The 20018-nt window shown below is 44.6% G+C and overlaps 1 protein-coding gene across 3 annotated transcripts in view; it reads right to left on the bottom strand.

Moving 5' to 3' along the window:
- The window catches only part of BPIFC (BPI fold containing family C), a 66552-nt gene that overhangs the window by 9505 nt on the left and 37029 nt on the right, over positions 1–20018 (bottom strand). For all 3 annotated transcript variants that reach the window (XM_084794091.1, XM_084794090.1, XM_084794092.1), the window contains 5 exons: positions 15025–15116; positions 12928–13104; positions 11707–11760; positions 10089–10259; positions 9049–9116 (listed from right to left, as the gene is read on the bottom strand). In XM_084794091.1, the coding sequence (XP_084650217.1) occupies positions 9049–9116; positions 10089–10259; positions 11707–11760; positions 12928–13104; positions 15025–15116 (562 nt within the window). The remainder of the gene's footprint in view (positions 1–9048; positions 9117–10088; positions 10260–11706; positions 11761–12927; positions 13105–15024; positions 15117–20018) is intronic.

Genomic DNA, 20018 nt, shown 5'->3' with positions numbered 1-20018 from the left:
TGAGACAGGAAGGATGAACAGAGTTTACAAGAAAAACTGGAAGGAGGAGATCCCTTGAGGGAACAGAGCCACAGAGAGGGCACAGCAGAACGGTGCTGGAGGCGCAGGCGAGGCTACCCACACTAAGTGACCCCACCATGTGGATTTGGTCTTCGGTCTAGAAGCAAAGAATCCGCATGGGAGAGATGACTGATGAGCCAAGAGCTTCCCTGCGCTTGTTCAGGGCTCAGCCATGTGCTAGGTCACATGAAGAATTTAATTTAATACCAAGAAGAGACTTGATACCCTATGAGCATATACAGGGGGAGGAAGTCTCCCTCAGTCACAGTCATGGGGGAGGGGGGAGTAAGGGGAAAATGGAAGGGAGGGAAGAATGGGAGGATACAAGGGATGGGATAACCATTGAGATGTAACAAGAATAAATTAATAAAAAATAAAATTAAATTAAATTTAAAAAAAGAATTTAATTTAAATTTGTAGGGGATGATACAAAGCAGTGTAGACTCTGGTGTTTTGTTTTTGTTTGTTTGTTTGTTTGGTTGGTTTTCTTGTTTTTTGAGACAGGGCTCCTCTGTGTAGCTATGGCTGTCCTGGAACTCGCTCTGTAGAGCAGGCTGGCCTGAACAGACTCACAGAAACCCGCCTGACTCTGCCTCCCAAGTGCTGGGATCAAAGGTGTGTGCCACCACCGCCTTGCTGACTCAGGAAAATTTTTTTTTAGATGAGGACTTTATTGAAAAAGCATGCGTAGAGGAGGAGCGGGGTGGTGATGGAGGGGTACCCCGGGGGGGGGGGGGGAGGGAGAAAGAAAGAGGTAAGAGCAATCCAGGAATTCTTAAACTGTGTGAAAAGGGGGAGGAGTCAGTGTGGGCCAGAAGGATGCCTGTGTGCAAGAGAGAGTCGGGTCGGGGGAAGACAGTGTTGGGGCAAGACAAGCTGTCCTTTGAGGAAAGCCCTCCGTATGGTCCTCTAGAAGGACACCCACTAATTGCTTGTTCCCCTCCCAGGCTAGGGAGGGACCACTGTTCTCTCTGTTCTGTGGACCAAGAATGGTGGTACAAAGCACAAAACAGGTGCTCAAGAAAGCCTTGCTGTCCTGCTCAAACTATGGCACCAGCCAAGGACAATACGCGCAGTAAACTTCGAACCCCTACCCAGATCTAGCCAATGGACAGGACCTTCTCCACAGTTGAGTGGAGAGTGGGGACTGACTTTCACACGTGCTCTGGTGCCCCATATTTGGCCATGTCCCCGGGATGGGGAGGCCTGGTGGCACTCAGAGGAAGGATAGCAGGCTACTAAGATGAGACTTGATACCCTATGAGCATATACAGGGGGAGGAGGTCCCCTTCAGTCACAGACATAGGGGAGGGGAGTAAGGGGAAAGCGGGAGGGAGGGAGGAATGGTAGGATACAAGGGATGGGATAACGACTGACATATAATATGGATAAATTAATAAAATATATTTTAAAAAATAAATAAAAAAGAAAGCTTTGCTGGGGGGGGGAGAGAGAGAGAGAGAGAGAGAGAGAGAGAGAGAGAGAGAGAGAGAGAGAGAGAGAAGAGTAGGAAGCACTAGCTGGAATTGGGGTCCCCTTTGCAGTTGAGGGCATTCTACTAAAGCAAAGTTTTAGGAAGCTGGAGGAGCTGGGGCTGGGGGTGTTGGAAACTAGGACCAGCAATTGAAGAACTTTAAAATGCGAGAGTGTGGTGCTGCCCCTCAGCTTTGGGCTTCCCCACTCGCCTCGGAACCCTCCTTCCCCCTGTCGCCCTGCTTCTGTGGGGCTGACCTCCTAGCAGAGGTTGGACAGCTTGGCTTTTCCTTGCCCTCCTGGAGAGAGACGTGTACAGCTTGCCTCCTCCAGGGCCTTCCTTTTAAATGCTAACGCAACTGCCCTAGAGCTTAACAGGAAAACAAAACCAAAAAAACTCAGCAGGCTGTGTAGGCTTAACCTCCAGTTAAAGGTTTTGCAAGGAGAAATACTCACTTAACAGGTTAGAATTCCCCAGTGTTTTAACCTTGGTTCCTCCCACAGCCTGGAAAGCCTCCTGAGAAGGATCCATTTAGTTTCCTCCTTCACTGGAGTCCACAGCATCCTTACAATGGACACTGCAGGTGCGTTCTATCTAGACATGTGTTCCTAGTTCAGATGGCTCATGTTGGGAAATAGTTACCTGCCCAACCTGGGAGGGGAGTTACTAATCAGCTGCATTTGCATTTTCTGAAATATGTTGCTTGGGAGGAGTTGTAGGGTGTGTTTCTTTGTGCGCTTGCACGTGTGTGTGTGCGTGCATGCATGTATGCGTATGAGTGTGTGCAAGTGTGTGTATGTGTGTGTCTGTGTGTGTGTGAGAGATGATGATGGCGATGATGATGATGATGATGATGATGATGATGATAGGGAATTTGGGAATGTCCAGAGTTTTCATCATAGCAAAGTCAGAAAATTGTTCCATAGTTTTAGGTGAATCAAGAGTAATGCATATTTGATTGTTGCACGGTATCTTTGCGTATGTGTGTACACATTCCTCTATGTGTGCATATGTGTGTGTGCACGTGCGCTCACATGTGAAGGCAGGGGTCAGTGGCCTGCCTCTGCCTCAATCACTCTTCCCCTTATTTTTCTTTTGAGACAGTATCACTGACCCTGGAGCTCCCTGACTTGGCTAGGCTGGCTGACCAGGGAGCTGCCCATGTGCCTTCTCCGCTCTGGGGTGACAGATGTTTGTCAGGACACCCGACCAACTTTCTGTGTGGGCTCTGGGCCTCCAAACTCAGATCCTCTCGTTCGTGTGGCAAGTGCTTTACTTACTGAGCCATCTCTCCAGGTCCGACTGGAGAGTTTTGCAAGTGATTGAAGGTTAGCAATTAAGTTATCTGCCTGAAGACCAAGTAAGAGGAAATGTATCATTTAACTTGGCCTGTGGATCTACAAAACACCTACTATGGACTAGAGAGGCCTCCAAACACAATTCCATGTGCCTCAAGGGGCTCCATGACAGCACAGTAGGATTCTGACTTATGATGTGGAGGGCCCAATGCTACAGCTTTTAAGGCCGTTCTGACTTGTTATGCCTCTGGGGGAGCAGTTTTTCCATCTTAGATGCTGGAATGGGAAGAGAGAGTGAAACGGCAGGACTAGAACCCTGGCTAGGCTTGGCGCCAGCCACCCTACCCATCATCCCATTCACTTTGTTGTTGTTTTTGTTGTTAATTTGTTTTTCAAAACAGGGTTTCTCTGTATAATAGCCCCGCCTGTCATGGAACTCACTTTGTAGACCAGGCTGGCCTCGAACTCACAGAGATCCACTTGCCGCTGCCTCCCAAGTGCTGGGATCAAAGGCGTGCGCCACCACGCCCAGTCTCAGTGGTCAAGAGTGCTGCCTGCTCTTCCAGAGGTCCTGAGTTCAATTCCCAGCAACCACAGGGTGGCTGGCAGCCATCTATAATGAGATCTGGTGCCCTCTTCTGGTGTGTAGGCATACATGTAGTCAAAACACTGTATACATAATAAATAAATCTTTAAAAAAAAAAAACACATCCCATTCACTCTTACATCAGCCTGTACCAAGGTGAGGGAGTGATGTTTGTCTGATGAGGAAACTGACACTCAAAAGCTTGAGTAGTTGGCTTCAGCTCACATAGCTACCATGTCCCAGACAGAACCCAAGTAGGGATACACCTGACTATGGACACCGAGCTTCCGACTAGACATTCCCAGAGAGGTCAAGTTTATTCTTGGCTGTTAATTTCTTGTGCCCTTTCCTCTACTTGATTCCAGCAACGGGAGGGCTGTGTGCCTTTTCCACCCAGGACACTGTACTCTATGTCCTTCTTTTGCCTTCCAGGGTTTAGTAGTGGGAAGTGACTCATTGTCTTATTTCCGTTTTGCGTGACGCCAGGTCCCTTCGTGTCCTCTGTCAGACAACCGTGTTTATTTCTGAAGCGCCCCACCCCAGGTCTAAGTGCTGATTTATATGTCTTAATTCTTTCCTATGCTAAAAGCAAGATAACGCTGTAGATTAGCACCCATGGCTTTGAAATAGGTTCAAGTTCTGATCGAGCCACTGGACAGCTCTGTGAACTTGAGAGTCAGCTGTCTAAGCTCTGGGACCACGAAGTCACCTCCTGGTGCTCACTTAGCCTGCAGATACTTTCTGAGCATGGCTGTCAGGTCCTGAAACAGCTGTAAGATTTAACTGAACTTGTGTTTGGTTCTATCCTGGGTCTCCCCGCTGAACTGCCCCTGGTCTGGTCATCCAGGCAGTGTCAGGCATGGGGTCCCTCTCAAGGCTCTTTTCCTACAACTGGGCTACCTAGTCCAGCCTTGATATGAGGGTTTGTGCCTAGTATTTTGTTTGGTTTTGGTTTTTTGAGACAGGGTCTCTCTGTGTATCCTTGGCTGTCCTGGACTCACTTTGTAGACTAGGCTGGCCTCGAACTCATAGCGATCCCCCTGCCTCTGCCTCCCAAGTGCTGGGATTAAAGGTGTGTGCCACCACGCCCAGCTTGTGCCTAGTCTTATTGTAACCTGTTAGGCCATGCTGGGTAGATACCCCTGGGAGGCCTGCAGTCTCTCTCTCTCTCTCTCTCTCTCTCTCTCTCTCTCTCTCTCTCTCTCTCTCAGAAAAAATGAATCTGAGAGCAAGGGGAGTGGGGAGGAACTGGAACGAAAGAGAGGAAACTAAAGTTGGGATTTAATGTATGAACAAAGAAAAAAAAAAGAAAAAACAAGATTTAAGTGGCATAAAATGGGTGCCAGGCCAGGTGATGGACCTGGGAGATTTTTTTGTTTGTTTTGTTTTTGTTTTCTGAGACAGAGTTTCCCTGTGTAGCCTTAGGTGTCCTCTTACTTTGTAGACCAGGCTGGCCTCGAACTCCTAGCGATCCACCCGCCTCTGCCTCCTGAGTGCTGGGATTATCCCAGCACCTGGGAGATTTTAAAGCTCAACAATACAGAAGAGTAGAGGATGGTGTCTCCCACAGCCTCTGCCATGTGTGAGACAGAGGAGAGGGTCTCTCAACAGGGAGACTCACGAAGTGCCCTTGCAGGGGCTAAATGGGTAGTTGAGTGTTCGAACACTTGTTTAACATGCAAAGCCTTGAGTTTGATCCATAGCAGAGGTGGGGGGTGGGGAGAAAGAGAGAGGGAGAGAGGCAGAGAGACAAGAGAAGAGAGCGCAAGCTTGTGTAATTGAATATCTCCTCTTTGCTTGCTTAGGTTGAACAGAAACGTCGAGGAACCAGCATTCTGTGAGCACCAGTGTGCACTGTGCATATATGGACTCAGAATGTCACAACCATCTGGAGCAGGTTTCATAGAGCATCATTTTATGGAGAAGGAGATAGAGATCCGGAGAGGTTAAGTGACTTGTGTGAGACTGCACAGCTGATTAATGGCAGTGCTGGACCCTAAACCCAGCTAAACATGCTCTCTAACCTCATAATAATCCCACTCAATTGGGTTTGCCTTCAATTTCTACATCTCATATCTATATAACCAATGCCAGACAGCTCAGTCAGGGGTTGCTTATTGCCTGGTTCTTCTCCTTTGATGTCTGTCTCATGGGTCCCCACCCATGCCCCCTCCTTTCCCGATGACTCTCGGTGACATCAGACAAAGAGCAAACCAGCTGAGCCTGAAAGGCCTCAATGAGAGCCCTAGTGTAGAGGAGCTGGCTGGGCAGTGCTGTGGGAGGTGGGGCTGCTGCTCCCACCCCTGAGGACAAGACTGCCTTTCAGCCCAGCCTGGGCAACCTTGCTAAGTCCTGTCTGTTCTCTGGCTCTTTGCCCAAATGAGGCATGACCCACAAAGCGTGCCCAAAGCTGGCTCAGTGCCTGAATTTAATCCAGCGTCTTCGGCAGGAGCCACCTTAGATTCCTTCAGTTTCTACTCTGACATTGCTCTTGATGTTTTAAACCTTGTGAGTGAGAGAGAGAGAGAGAGAGAGAGAGAGAGAGAGAGAGAGAGAGAGAGAGAGTGAGTATGTGTGTGTGTGAGACATGCTCATCTGTGGTGTGTACCTGTGAAGGCCACAAATCCATGCCAGGTGTTTTTATCTATCTATCTATCTATCTATCTATCTATCTATCTATCTATCTATCTGAGTGTTTGTTTATTTACTTGAGACAATGTCTCCCATTAACCTTGGAGCTCACTTAATCAGTTATTCTGGCTGTCCAGCAGGTCAGCATGAGGTGCGTTTCTGCCCCTTAGCACTTAAGGTTAAGCTGCGCACCACCATCCTCACACAGGTGTCGGGGATTCGAACTCACGTCCTTGTGCTTATTCAGTTAACACTTCGCTCACTGAGACATCTGAAGTAGGAGAGCTGCATTTTCCTTTAGCAGCGGGGCCCCTAAATAATGTGAGTATTCTTACTCAGACGTAACTAAGACATCAGGGTGGGAGAAACCCTCCTAATCCATAAATGCCAAGGAGACCTACAGCAACGAACAGCAAGGCAGGGACCCTAATTTCAAGATTCATCACCATGAGGTCAGAGAAATCTGAGGATTGCAGGAAGCTGGAAAATGGGATAATGGTATGAATTTGGTGGGTTAAAATCCATCTTAAAAATTATTTCCTTAATAACCACAGCACTGACTGATGCTGCCATTGGTCGCTAAAAGAGATGTCAGAGAGACCAGGATCTTTTAAGCAGAGCAGCAAGCCCACGCGACCCCCAAGCTTGAAATATTACTGTTATCAAATCCTTCCTTTAGATTCTGCCAGGACCGCGGACACGTATCAGACCTAGGCATCCTCTACCTTATCTTGGGCCCCACTGCCACCACCAGCTGTCTCATCTGCTCCTGCCATGAGTCCAGGTCCCAGCCTCGCTTTCTTGGCCGCCCCCTCCTTTCTGTCCCCATCACCTAAGTTCTCAGCCTGTACCCCACAGCCCCAGGCTGAAGCAGTTCAGTCTGACATTTTCTCCCTCCTGCCTTTTGGCCCATCCGCATGCTGAAGAATCTTTACCTCCTCATACCCCTGCCCGGTGCTTTGTATCCATTTACTTCTCAGAGCTGCCACCTCGAAGGTCACTCATTATGGCTCTGTGTCTTATCTGCCTGACCCCCCCCCCCCCCCGCCTAGAAATAGGGCCATGTTGGGGGTCTCCAGACAATTGAGAGTTTTGTGTTTGGGGGCCCTTGTTCCATAATAATTGTTTTTGAAACGGTAAATAATCGTTTTGAAATTATTGGTGGTGTAAACCGAGTATAATCAACTCTGGGCCACGTTTCTTTAGGATGCTACCTTAAGAATGTATTGTCCTTGGTCCCCAAGTCTGGTGAACTCTAGGTATGGTATCTCTGGATCCTTCCGAGAAGCCAGCAGTGCTCAGAGGGTAAGTTTGAGTAAAGTTTCAAGAAGCCTTTTCTCCTACAACTGGATTCCTCTTCTTGTAAAAATGGTACAGCATAGTGAATATTTTTATGAAAAAACCTTTAATTTTATAGCCTCATAATCTTGGATTCTATTTTTTGGGGGGGGAGGGTGGTGGCTGATCTAGTTTCCTGGCTAGGTATGAAGCTTTTCATTGTACAGTTGGTTATTGTATATATGCAGTTTTGTATTCTTTTCTACTTAACTTGATTTTTATTGAAGGCGTTTCCCAAGGTTACTACAGTCCTGTGCTAGCCATCAGGTGAATGCAGGGAGGTGGGCCAACTTTCTCCTATCGGGTTCTCAGTTCATTTCTGGCTGGTTTTATATTGCCTCGTCTTCTTCCACGAGTTTGGCTTGGGCCAGCTAATTTTTTTTTCCATAAACCCTCCCCTTAGATTGTCGGGTTCATGACTTCAGTGATCGTGGACCTTGAAGACGGTGTTCAGTGACCTGTATGTAGGAGCTCTTCATATCCTTTCACACCTTATCACCTCCTGTGAGAGACTACCTAGGTCATGGTCCAAGGTCTTGTTAAATTCTCTGTTCCAGTTGTAGGACCCAGTGTCACAGTCTGAGGGGCACTGGGTCAGCCCAGTGCTTTCATATTACACATAAAGAAATGGAGACATGAACTGGAAGTAGTTAACTGACTTGTACCGGCTAGTTTTCTTCCTAAGATTTATTCATTTGTTATGTATACAGCATTTTGCCTGCATGTACACCTGCACGCCAGAAGAGGGCACCAGATCTCATTTATAGATGATTGGGAGCCGCCATATGGTTGCTGGGAATTGAACTCAGGACCTCTGGAAGATCAGCCAGTGCTCTTAACTCCTGAGCCACCTTTCCATCCCCATGCTGGCTAGTTTTAAGTCAACTTTGGGAGGAGGGGACCTGAACTGAGAAAATGTTTCTGTAAGGTCCGGCTGTCAGCATGCCTATATAGAGTGTGACGGATGTAGTGATTGATTAAGGAGGGTCATGACCATTTTTGGTGGTACCACCCTGGGCTGGTGGTCCTGGCTTCTGTAAGAAAGCAGGCTGAGCAAGCCAGAGGAAAATGCCAGTAAGCAGCCCTTCTCCATGGCCTCTGCATTAGCTTCTGTCTCTCAGTTCCTGCCCAGTTTGAGTTCCTGCTTTGGCTTCCCTCAGTGGACTGTGATTTAGGATATGTAATCCAAATAAACTCTTTACCACCCAAATTGCTTTTGGTCATGGTGGGGTTTTTTTGTTTTGTTTTGTTTAATTACAGCAATACTAACACTAAGAAAAGACTTCACCCATGAGAAGGGATTTGAAACCTGGTTCCTTTAATCTCTATAAAGATGTTTACTGCACCTGCATATTTCCATGTACCCCACTTCTTGCAATATCCCCCATTCAGCATATTTCTCCCCGAGTCACCAAGAGGAACTTTAGTCATCACTGGAATGGGGGCCGATCGAATTACCTTCACAGTGCAATTTTCTTTTACTTGGTCCATACTTGGTCCAACCTCTGAAGTCATCTGTTCTGTTAGAGGCAGAGTCCTGAGCTGACTCACACAGTCCCACAGTGGTAAAGCATTTGTTTGCTCAGTGGTCACCTTTTCTTTGGGGGAATGTTTTCTAATTAGTTACCCAGGTTTCCAACAGTCAAATCAATTGCTCTTACCTGTTCAAGGATAAGGAGCAGATCAGTTTCTGTCCCAAAATAGCCAGGCCAACACTGGTGCTAGCAACCTGAAGATGAGAAAGCCGTCATTATTGAGGTGAGTGGCTGTCCATGTAGACCACAAGTATAATATCCTCTAGTGGAGACATCACAAGCCCAAAGTTGCCTCTTATTCAAAAGAGCACTATGTCTACATCTGGGCAGGGCAGCATATGAGTGTAAATAGCATTTGGAAGGGTGAGGAAGGAGGAAGAAGATTTCAAGGCCAGCTTGGGCTACATGGGGGGATGTCCTGTATCAAAACCAAACAAATAAGTGGCTCTAAAAATATTGTCTTGCAGCCAGGCAGGGGTGGCGCAGACCTTTAAACCCAGCACTCGGGAGGCAGAGGCAGGCAGATCTCTGTGAGTTCGAGACCAGCCTGGTCTACAAAGCAAGTCCAGGACAGCCAGGGCTACACAGAGAAACCCTGTCTCAAAAAAACAAAACAAAACAAAACAAACAAACGAAAAATAGTGTCTTGCAGGGAAAGAAGCTAAGTGTAAAGGTTTATTCTTTAAAGTTTGTTTTTTTTTAAAATTAGTCTTTGGGAGTGCTTTAGATTAAACCCAGGGTGTTACACATGCCAGACAAGCAGTCTACCGCTGAGCGACGTCCCCAGCCCCCATTTCAGTTTGCTCTCTCCCAACAGCAGATCTTCTCTTTGTTCATGTGAGTAATTTCATTTTGCTTCATTGTACTATTTTTTTTTTTTAACTTTAATTGGCCGGGGAAGCTTCGCTTGATTACAGCTCTCTAATGTAAACGGAAGAGTACATGGGAAGCAGAGATTGGTGAGATCGTTTACACACAGGTTCCTGAGCTCCAGGTATGGGCAGGAGGGTCTGTTTTTTAGACAGCCTCACTATCTACTCTATCCTCCCGCTGAGTTTAGGAACCAACCTCCACTCCACACATTGAGAGGCTGCTGGCCAGTGAGTGGTTCACCGCAGGAACAGGCTTCGTGCCCAGAGGCTGCCCTCCTGTATCCCCAAACTCACAAAGTCCATGGAGACGATGGGCTCGATGGTGGAGTTCTCCAGCTCAGTGAGCATGACGACGGAAGCAGGGAACTCCAGGCTGAAATTGTTGCGGTGTAAGTTGATCTCAGGAGGCCCTGTGGCCATGATCTGCAGCATGAACGGCTGGGATAAGACGTAGATCTCTGCAATCTGTCCCGTTCAGGGAGAGAAACGGAGATCGAGAGTCAGGAGCTGATGAGAGGAAACCACAAACCTCGGGTGGCTAGTGCTAACTAAATCTTGTATCGTGCACTTAGGATAGGAAACACCTCTTTACTAGGAATAGCAATGCATAAAACGCAGCTATCACAGCAGTTGCATTTGTTGAATACATCCTTCGTGCCAGCTACAACATCAGGGATTTTTTTTTATCATCTCTTGTCTACTCTTCATAAAACTCCAAGGCAGTGGTGCTTTATTATTTTTATTTTTATCTATCTATCTATCTATCTATCTATCTATCTATCATCTTCTATTATTATGTTTTTTTTTCAAGACAGTGTTTCTCTGTGTAGCCCTGTCTGTCCTGGAACTCACTCTGCAGACCAAGCTGGCATCGAATTCACAGGACACCACCTGCCTCTGCCTCCCAAGTGCTAGGATTAAGGTGTGCACCACTGCCACTGAGCAGTAACGCTGTTTTACAATGGAATATGAGTTGTGGATAGGCTAAGTGCTTTTCCCACAGTTCTCACAGAATAAACTGTAGAACTGAAATTCAAGCTAACATCTATCTGCCTTGAATGCCTTTCTCTGAAGCATCTTGGCCTGTTAAAGTAAACTTGAGCTTGTGGGTGCATTATAAATGATACCTAGGATGCTATGAAGGGGTAGCATTAACAATTGTTTATTAAAGTCATGTTTAACCCCAGTACTTGGAATCCTGAGACAGGAGGATCAATAATTAAAGACCAGACTGGGTTAAATATTGAGTTCCAGACCAGCCTTGATTACATAGTGAGATCTTGTCTATAAATAAATAAATAAATAAATAAATAATGTAATGTAAGGATCAAATCCTTTATTTAAACCGGTAACTTCTATATTTAAGTGAGTTATTTTGAGGGTGGTGGAATTTTGTGGATTGGTTATTTTATGAATTTACAATACTTTTAGTTGTACTTTAACAGGGGTTTAGTTAGCAAATATTTCCAGATATTTTTGATCAGGAAGAAAAATTCTTGTAGGATGAACAATTCTTTCAATGGACAAAAATGGTGGTATACACCTATAATCCCAGTATATGGGAGGCTGAGGCAGGAACATTGTACCTTTACCTAGGTTCCATATAGACACCTATAATCCCAGTATATGGAAGGCTGAGGCAGGAGCATTGTACCTTTACCTAGGTCCCATATATACACCTATAATCCCAGTATATGGAAGGCTGAGGCAGGAGCATTGCACCTTTACCTGGGTTACATATTGAGACACTGTCAAGAAATGAAGGAGGAGGAGGAGGAAGAGAAGGGAAGAAAGAAAAGGGAAAAAAAAGCATGGATGACTTCTGCTTGGATCAAAAGACAATCCCAGCATCTCCTGGAAGTGACTGACCTCAGTGACAACTACCACTGAGGAGTGAAATGTGAGCACTCACCTTGGAGAGCACGCTGCCAACTCCTTGAGTGTTTTGGTTGAAATATTTCGAAATCTAGGATAGAGGAAAAGTACTGAATCACTGCAAGATTTTATCTGGGCTGCTTCTTTGGGTAAAAGGTAGAATTCTCTCTCCTGTGGGCTGTGAAGAGGTGGAGGAGGTGGAGTAGCCACAGAATGTTTAGTTAACCTCATCTCATCGCCCAAGAAAAAATTTGAGGATATCTGAGGCCCAGAAAAGGCAAGAGACTTGCTCAAAGTCAGATCCCTTTCCAGAAGCTGTATTCCCTGGAGAATACTGTATCGTATATACACAATCCGTATACAACATTTCTGCAGTCATTAGCTGTAAGTCTCAAGCCGTTGTTTTCATTTTCAGAGATTCCCCAAAATGTTAAGTTGTTTAAGTAATTTATACGGTGAGCATTATTTTCAAGGCTAAAAGCAGCTGGTGCTGCTGTCCGCACCACACTGAATGAAAGGTTTACAGTAATGTGTACAATTACGATGCACAGAAAGTGAAGATTTTAAAATGAGTGGGTGTTGTTGTTGTTGTTGACTAGCTGGAGAGGGTATTCTTGTGATAATAGAGGCTCACATCGCAGAGAGAATCAGTTGTGTATCTGTCCCATTACTGTTTGCTGGTATAAATCGGTAGTAATTACCAATAGGAGATATCCTTTTACAGCAGAACGCAAAGAATGATGATGATGATGATGATGGTGGTGGTGGTGGTGGTGGTGGTGATGATGATGATTGATGATGATGATGTAACCCAGAAGCAACAGTTGCAGAGCACTTAGTTTGTACTGAGATTGTTCTGGAAGCTTTATATGTTTAAATCCCTTCATGACCATCACGACCCTAAGAGTGTGGGACCCTCAGCTTCCTTTCTAGATGAGGACACCAACACGCAGAGGTAGGATGAACTGACCAAAGGGCACAGATGGTAAGTGGTGGGAGAGATGTCTCTGTATTAGTTAAGATTATTCTAGGAAAGTGGCTAGCCATCATGAGGAAGAACCGGAAACCCTACAACCCTCTCCCCCAAATAATAAGAGCACCCCCCTATAATCCTTCATTCATTATCGTTTCTAGGAATGATGGTGTAAACAAAACCCAGAAATCAAAACTGTGACAAAAAGTCCATAGCGGGACATTTATATTAAAAAAAAAAAGTTAAGGACAGAGGCCACAGCCACCATGCCAAGGCTTTACTTACCTCCTTGGTGGACAGCATGGTACCAAGAGCCCCAGATACGTAGTGCGAAAAGGATGCAGATTTAAAGAAGTACTCGGAGATGCCAATGTAAAGCATGGAGTTCCTGTTGTCTGGGAGCTCGAAAGGAGCTGGCAGAAAGGGTGGGTCAACGAGGCTTTCCAGTGGGTAGAATGCACCCTGGGGGAAGCGGAAAGGAAGACCGATTACCGCGTGAAGATGCAAAGGCATCAGACATAGAAGCTGGGACCTCTCAAGCCAGGATAAAGAAGATCCCAGAAGCTTCTTGATAAAGGATGAGAACACGATTGATCTTTAGGCTCCTTGGCTAGCGGCTATGTTTCAAAGCTCTGAGCTTTAAAAAAAAAAAAAAAGATTTATTTTAAATTATATGTATTGTGTGGGTAAGTGCACGTGCGTGCAGTTACTCTAAAGGTCAGGGACATTGGCTCTCCTGGAACTGGAGTCGAGGGCAGCTGTGAGTCACCTGATGTGGATGCTGGGTACAGAACTCAAGTGCCCTGGAAGAGTGGTAGGCGCACTCAACAGCTGAGCCATCTCTCCAGCCCCAGAACTCTGGAGATTGTTGACGTATCTATGTGTATCTGTTTGCTGGGGGGGTGGGGGGGGGCGGGCATTCCGGGAGAAGCTCCTAGCTGGGATGTCTCTTAGACAAAGAGGGTAGGTGCTGCGAGCTAAGGTGCACCTCTGAATAGCTCATGAACCAGTCTTCCAGATGCCCAGCCCTGGGGAGCCACAGAAGTACTCAGGAGAGACAGGGACTCCATATGGCTTAATGAAGCAAATTTGGGATATGCTCAATCTTGGTCTTATTAAGTATTGGGCATTACCTAAATATACTGTCTTGAACAGCACTTAACTGGTTTGAAAGACTGAATAAAGGAGACACAAACCAATTTTTATTTTTTAAAAAACCCTATATGTCAAGAGTCGTGGCACATGCCTTTAAGCCTCGCATTTGGGAGGCAGAGACAGACAGATCTCTGTGAATGTGAGGCCAGCCTGGTCTACACAGTGACTTCCAGGACAGCCAGAGGTACACAGTCAGACCCTGCCTCAGAATAAAAGGCAGTGATGTTAGTTTGGATAAGACTAAACCTAAGTAAAATGCTGCTTTTCCAGGATCAGTAACCACCATTTCCATGTACATTCGATTTCTGTAGAGGTCAGCGGCCTCAGTGGGACCTGCTGCTCTGAACAAACAATTGATGGGATAAATTCCTCATGCATGCACGAGTATGTGCTGTGTTCATATGCGTGTGTGCTTGTGTAGCTCAGAGTTTGATGCTGAATATCTTCTTTAATCACTATTATTATTATTATTATTATTATTATTATTATTATTATTATTTTATTATTTTGAGTCAGCATCTCTCACTGAACCAAGAACTTGAGGATTCACCTGACTGGCTGGGCTGCAAGCCCAGCGATTGCCCTATCTCTGCCTCCTCATGCCTCCCACCATGGTCTTTAGGAGACTGAGCCTAGGTCCTCATGCTTGTGTAGTAAGTATTTTCCCCAACTGAGTCATCGCTTCAGCACCTCCTGGCGTGTTACGTTCTAATGAATGCGGGTCATTCTACTTGAATCTTTCCCAGGAATGAAGGGGCAAAATGTGTTGCTATTCTCATCAAGGAGACAGGCATAAGCAGTGCAAGGACCACAATCATTTGGTCACCAAGAAAGGATTCTGGAGTCTTTTAAAAAGGAGCAAACACCAAAGAAGTGCAATGCCCCCAAATTAACCTGTAAGCCCCACCTGCCTAGGAACCAGGTGACTGGAATGCTGGGAATTGTAGTTGTTGGACAATAACAAGCCTCATGGGAAAGTATGGTGGTGGCCCTTAGAATAGTCCTGACCAAAGTCCATCTCTTGGACAGTCTCTACCATTTAATAAAGCTTGATTTAGATTTGGCCCAAAATGGGGGAGTTGATTTTTCTGGCAAATTTCAGGATTAACAGCAGGTGGCATAGAAAATGAAAATGCTTGAAGAGCACACATGTGTCTTTTCTTCTGTACACAATCTGCCCTCCAAATATTCATCATAGCCAGGTGGGTGTTCTAGAACAATCATTACCTTCAAATTCAAGTCAAGGTGGTTCTCAGTGATTTCTGGAGGACTGATCAAAGAGCAATCCAGCACAGTGTAGTTGTCAATCTTGGTTAAAACTAAATGACCAGAAGGGAAAAAGAAAATTTGTGTTCATTAAAAGCCTAACCTATGAATAATGCTTGAAACACCATTTCTCCCTTTTTGCAAGAAACACGTTAACACTTGAAAACTCAGAAAGAGATAAGGCAAAAGAAAAAAAGTATTTTTCTCAACTATCAGAGAAACATTAGCAAAAATTCGGCACACCTTTTTATGTATGTATCCACACAGCATTCATATGCATAATGCTGGTGTGATCCTTTCTTTGAATTGTTAAAACTTTATTATTAGTGTGTGTGTGTGTGTGTGTGTGTGTGTGTGTGTGTGTGTGAGAGAGAGAGAGAGAGAGAGAGAGAGAGAGAGAGAGAGAGAGAGAGAGAGAGAGAGGTGGCTGTGGGTGCACACATGTTACTGTGCATGTGTGGAGTCAGAGGACAGCTTTTAGGACTGATTCTAGTTCCTATTTAAAAATTTTAACATTAACTAATCAATTGTGTACACACAATTAATTTACATTAATTCGCTACACACATATAATTAATTAACTGTGTGCATATAGTTAATTGTATACATATAAATGTGTGTGGTGATCAGAGGACAACTTGTATGAACTGACTCTCTTTCCATCACATGGGTCCCAAGGAAATCTGTCAGGTGGCGGTAGGCAACCATACTCCCTGAATCATCTCACAGACCCAATGATTCTATTTTTAAGAAGAGATTAACAAACAAGTAGGTTGAAGGAGGATACACAATGTCTCCTTTTGTTTCTCCAGATCCACTCCCCACCCCCCACACCCAGCTCTTCAGTAGAAAACCTGCTGCGGTCTCTCTTTCTCTCTAACCTTATCCCCAATGGATCACAAAGATCTTTCCCAACTTTCCTTCCCCCAACTCATCCCAGTGTCCCAGTCTCCAATACCAGCAGGAATTCACTTGGGGAAACAGTAAGCCAACTGAAGTCCTTCACCACTGTCTCTTCCCCTACAAAGCCGACCCCTTGGTCTTAACCCTCTCTCCTAAACAGAACACCAGCTGCAGCCTACCTTCTCCCATGACCACAACTCTGGTGGATCCCACAGAGCATCCCCTCCTAACCCCTCCACTCTTTGTTTTGTCCCAGCCCCCAACTTCAGCAGGCACCCCCTGCTAACCCACCCACCATGCCTGCCAGAAAACCAGGTAGGCTGTAGGCTGCCTACAGATCTTCTCTTCTCCCTCTCTTTCCCGAGATCTAATTCCTCAGGCTCATGGCAAATCTGCTGCACACCACCTGTGGCAGCCTTTCCTGCTCCCCTCCTCCATTTCCTGTCCTGGCCCTCAGCCCCAGCAGGCACCCCCTACTAACCTAAGGGCTGCTCCTCCCAAGGCAGCACTATGCCAAAGACTCATCTCCCTCCTACTGCTCCTCTGGCTCCAGTACCACCTGTCTCATCCCAGCTCTGTAGCAGGAAACCTGCCGTGGTCTCCCTTTCCTCTCTGACTCCATCCCCAACAGATCACAAAGATCTTCTCCTCCAACCTCCCTTCCCTTAATTCATCACGTTATCTCAGGCTGCAGCACCAGCAGGCATTCCCTGTGAACACAGCAGTTGAGCAGGCCAGTAAAACAGGCGGCGACAAAGCCACCATACTCTCTGATAATCCAGAAAGGAAACAGAAACCAAAGACCCAAACACCCACTCAACAAAGATAAAGCCAGAAATCAGCACCTAGACCTTTAATTACTCCAAACCCAGAGGCCCAGAGGCCAGTCTAATACTACAATCAATAACAGTCAGGGAAAAAGGTCTCCACCAGAGCCCTCCTATCCTACCACAGCAGGCTCAGAATATTCCAGCATAGCTGAATAAAAAGACCTTAAAACCAACTATATGAAGATGATAGAGATCCTTAGAGAAGAAATGAGTGAATCCCTTAAAGAAATCCAAGTAAACACAAACAGTGCGGGGAGGAGGAGTGAATAAACTGTTCAAGATCCAAAATGGAAATAGAAACAATAAAGAAAGCACAATATGAGGGAATTATGGAAATGAAAAATTTAGGAATGTGGACAAAAACTACAAAGGCAAGTTTCACTAACAGAATACAAGAGAGAGAGAGAGAGAGAGAGAGAGAGAGAGAGAGAGAGAGAGAGAAGAAAGACTCTCAGGCATTGGAGATACGATAGAAAAAAAATATATATAGGCCAAAGAAAATGTTAAATCAAAAACATTCTTGAGCAAAACAACCAGGAAATCTGGGACACTGTGAAAAGGCCAAACTACCAAACCTAAGAATAATAGGAATAGCGGAAGGAGAAACTCAAAAGAATCAGAAAATATTTTCAATAAAATCATAGAATCAATTTTCAATAACCTAAAGAATAAGATGCCTATAAGAAACAAGAAGCATACAGAACACCAAATGGATTGAACCAGAAAATAAAGTCCCCTTGCCACATAATAATTAAAACACTAACCATACAGAACAAAGACAGAATATTAAAAGCTGCAAGGGAAAGAGATCAAGTAACATATAAAGGCAGGGCTATTAGAATTATACATGACTTCTCAATGGAAACTCTAAAAGCCAGAAGGTCCTGATTTAGACTCTAAGAGATGAGATATGTCAGCCCAAACTACTATACCCAGCAAAATTTTCGACTACCATAAGATAAGATAAGATAAGATAAGATAAGATAAGATAAGATATGATATTCAATGGTAATGCCAAATGTAAACAATATCTATCTACAAATCCAGCTCTACAGAAGGTGCTAGAAGGAAATCTTCTCTTAAGGAAGTTGACTACACTCATGAAAACACAGGAAATAAATCATCTGGTACCAGCAAAAATCAAAAGAAGGGAAGCGCGCGCGCACACACACACACACACACAGAATGCACAGAATAACAAAATGGATGTGAAAACCCCTCCTTTTGTTGCATCCAGGAAATATACCTCAACATCAAGGATATACATAACCTCACGGTAAAGGTTAGAAAAAGATTTTCCAAGGAAGTGGATCTAAGCAGCAAGCTGGTGCAATGGAAGTTTTGGTTTCTTTGTAAACTCACTTATGTTATGTAAATATGTTTTTGTTTTAAGCCCAAGTCTGGGGTTTTAGTTTGGGTTTTAGTATGCCCGCAGCTGATAATTGTCTCCTGTGGGGTGTGGTCTTTGCCAGCTGGTAATGGCCTGCCTCATGCAGCATGGAGAGGAGTGTGGTCAAGGTCTCCAAGGGAGATAAACAGGAGAGCCTGGAGAGAGAAAGTGCAGCATGTGGCATGTGCTATGTGGCATGTAGCAGTTTGGAGAGACCAGAGTTTGTCTGGTGGCTTGGAGATAGACGTTTCAATGCAGCAGCTTGGAGGAGACTGCTTGTTGCATCTACTATTGATAGAGATTGGTATTGCCCCAAAAGAACCCAATTGACCCTAAACAGTTGGGAGAAGTAAAGGGATCTGAAACCTTCCCTCTCCACTAACTTTTCTCTCTTACTCAGAGTTAAGGGGTTGGTGGAAGGGAGGTGGAGGTCTCAATTCCCCCTAATAAAATACAGTTTAAAAAAGAAGTGTCGCTGGGCGGTGGTGGTGCACAGCTTTAATCTCAGCACTTGGGAGGCAGAGGCTGGTGGATCGCTGTGAGTTTGAGGCCAGCATGGTCTACAAAGTGAATCCAGGGTAGCTAAGGCTACACAGAGAAACCGAGTCACTATGACAGCTTAAATCACACATTGACTCTCACACACTAATAGTAGGAGATTTCAATACCCTGCTCTCACAAATGGGTAGGTCACCCCCCAAAAAAACTAAACAGAGAAATGCTGGAGCTAACAAACATTATAATTCAAATGGACCTAAAAGATATATGCAGAATATTTCACTCAAACACGAAAGAATATATCTAATTCTCAGTAACTCATGAAGCATTCTCCAGAACCGACCACATAGTTTGACATACCCACAAGTCTCAGTTGAGACAAAAAAAAAATGGAAATAACTTCTGCATCCTATCAGACCACCATGGATTAAAGCTGGATATCAACAACAACTTACAAACTCATGGAAACTGAACAACTCTCTACTGAATGAAAATGGGTGAAGACAGAAATGAAGAAAGCAATAGAACACTTTCAAGAATTCAATGAAAATGAATACACAGCACATTCAAAGTTATGGGACACAATGAAAGCAGTTGTAAGAGGTAAGTTCATAGCACTAAGTGCCTATATAAAAAACAAAACAATAAAACAAACAAACAAAACAAAACAAAAATGAAAGAGATCTTGTACTAGTAAGCTAACAGCACATCTGAAGGCTCTAGAACAAAAAGAAGTAAGAACACCCAAAAACAGTAGATGACAAGAAATAATCAAACTAGAGGCTGAAATCAATAAAATGGAAACAAAGAGAACAATACAAAAAATTAAATGAAACAGAGTTTGTTCTTTAAGAAAATCAACAAGATGCACAAACTCTTATCCACAAACCATAACTAAAAGACAAAGAGAGGATATCCAAATTAATAAAACTAGAAACAGAAAGGGAGACATAACAACAGACATAGAAGACATCCAGAGTATCATAAAGACATACCGTAAAATCCTGTACTTCATTAAATTGGAAAAATCTAAAATAAATGGGTACATTTCTCAATAGATACCACTTACCAAGGTTAAATCATGTACAATAGACCTAGAACAGCTAAGGAAATAGAAGCAGTTGTTAAATGTCTTCTATTCCACCCTCTCCTATCCCAAATAGGGTTAGATTGTTTTAGCACAGAATTCTACCAGACTTTCAAAGAAGAGCTAATGCCAATACTCCTCAAATTATTCCACAAAATATAAACAGAAGGAACACTGCCTAACTTATTTTATCAGGCCTCAATTATCCTGATACCCAACCTACATAAAGACTTAACAAAGAAAGAGA

This window comes from Acomys minous, assembly GCF_964271855.1.
Source record: "Acomys minous genome assembly, chromosome: 9".
In the NCBI taxonomy this organism is placed as follows: Eukaryota; Metazoa; Chordata; class Mammalia; order Rodentia; family Muridae; genus Acomys; species Acomys minous.
The sequence above is the reverse complement of the archived record's forward strand: the minus strand, read 5'-3'. Positions and strand labels throughout refer to the sequence as shown.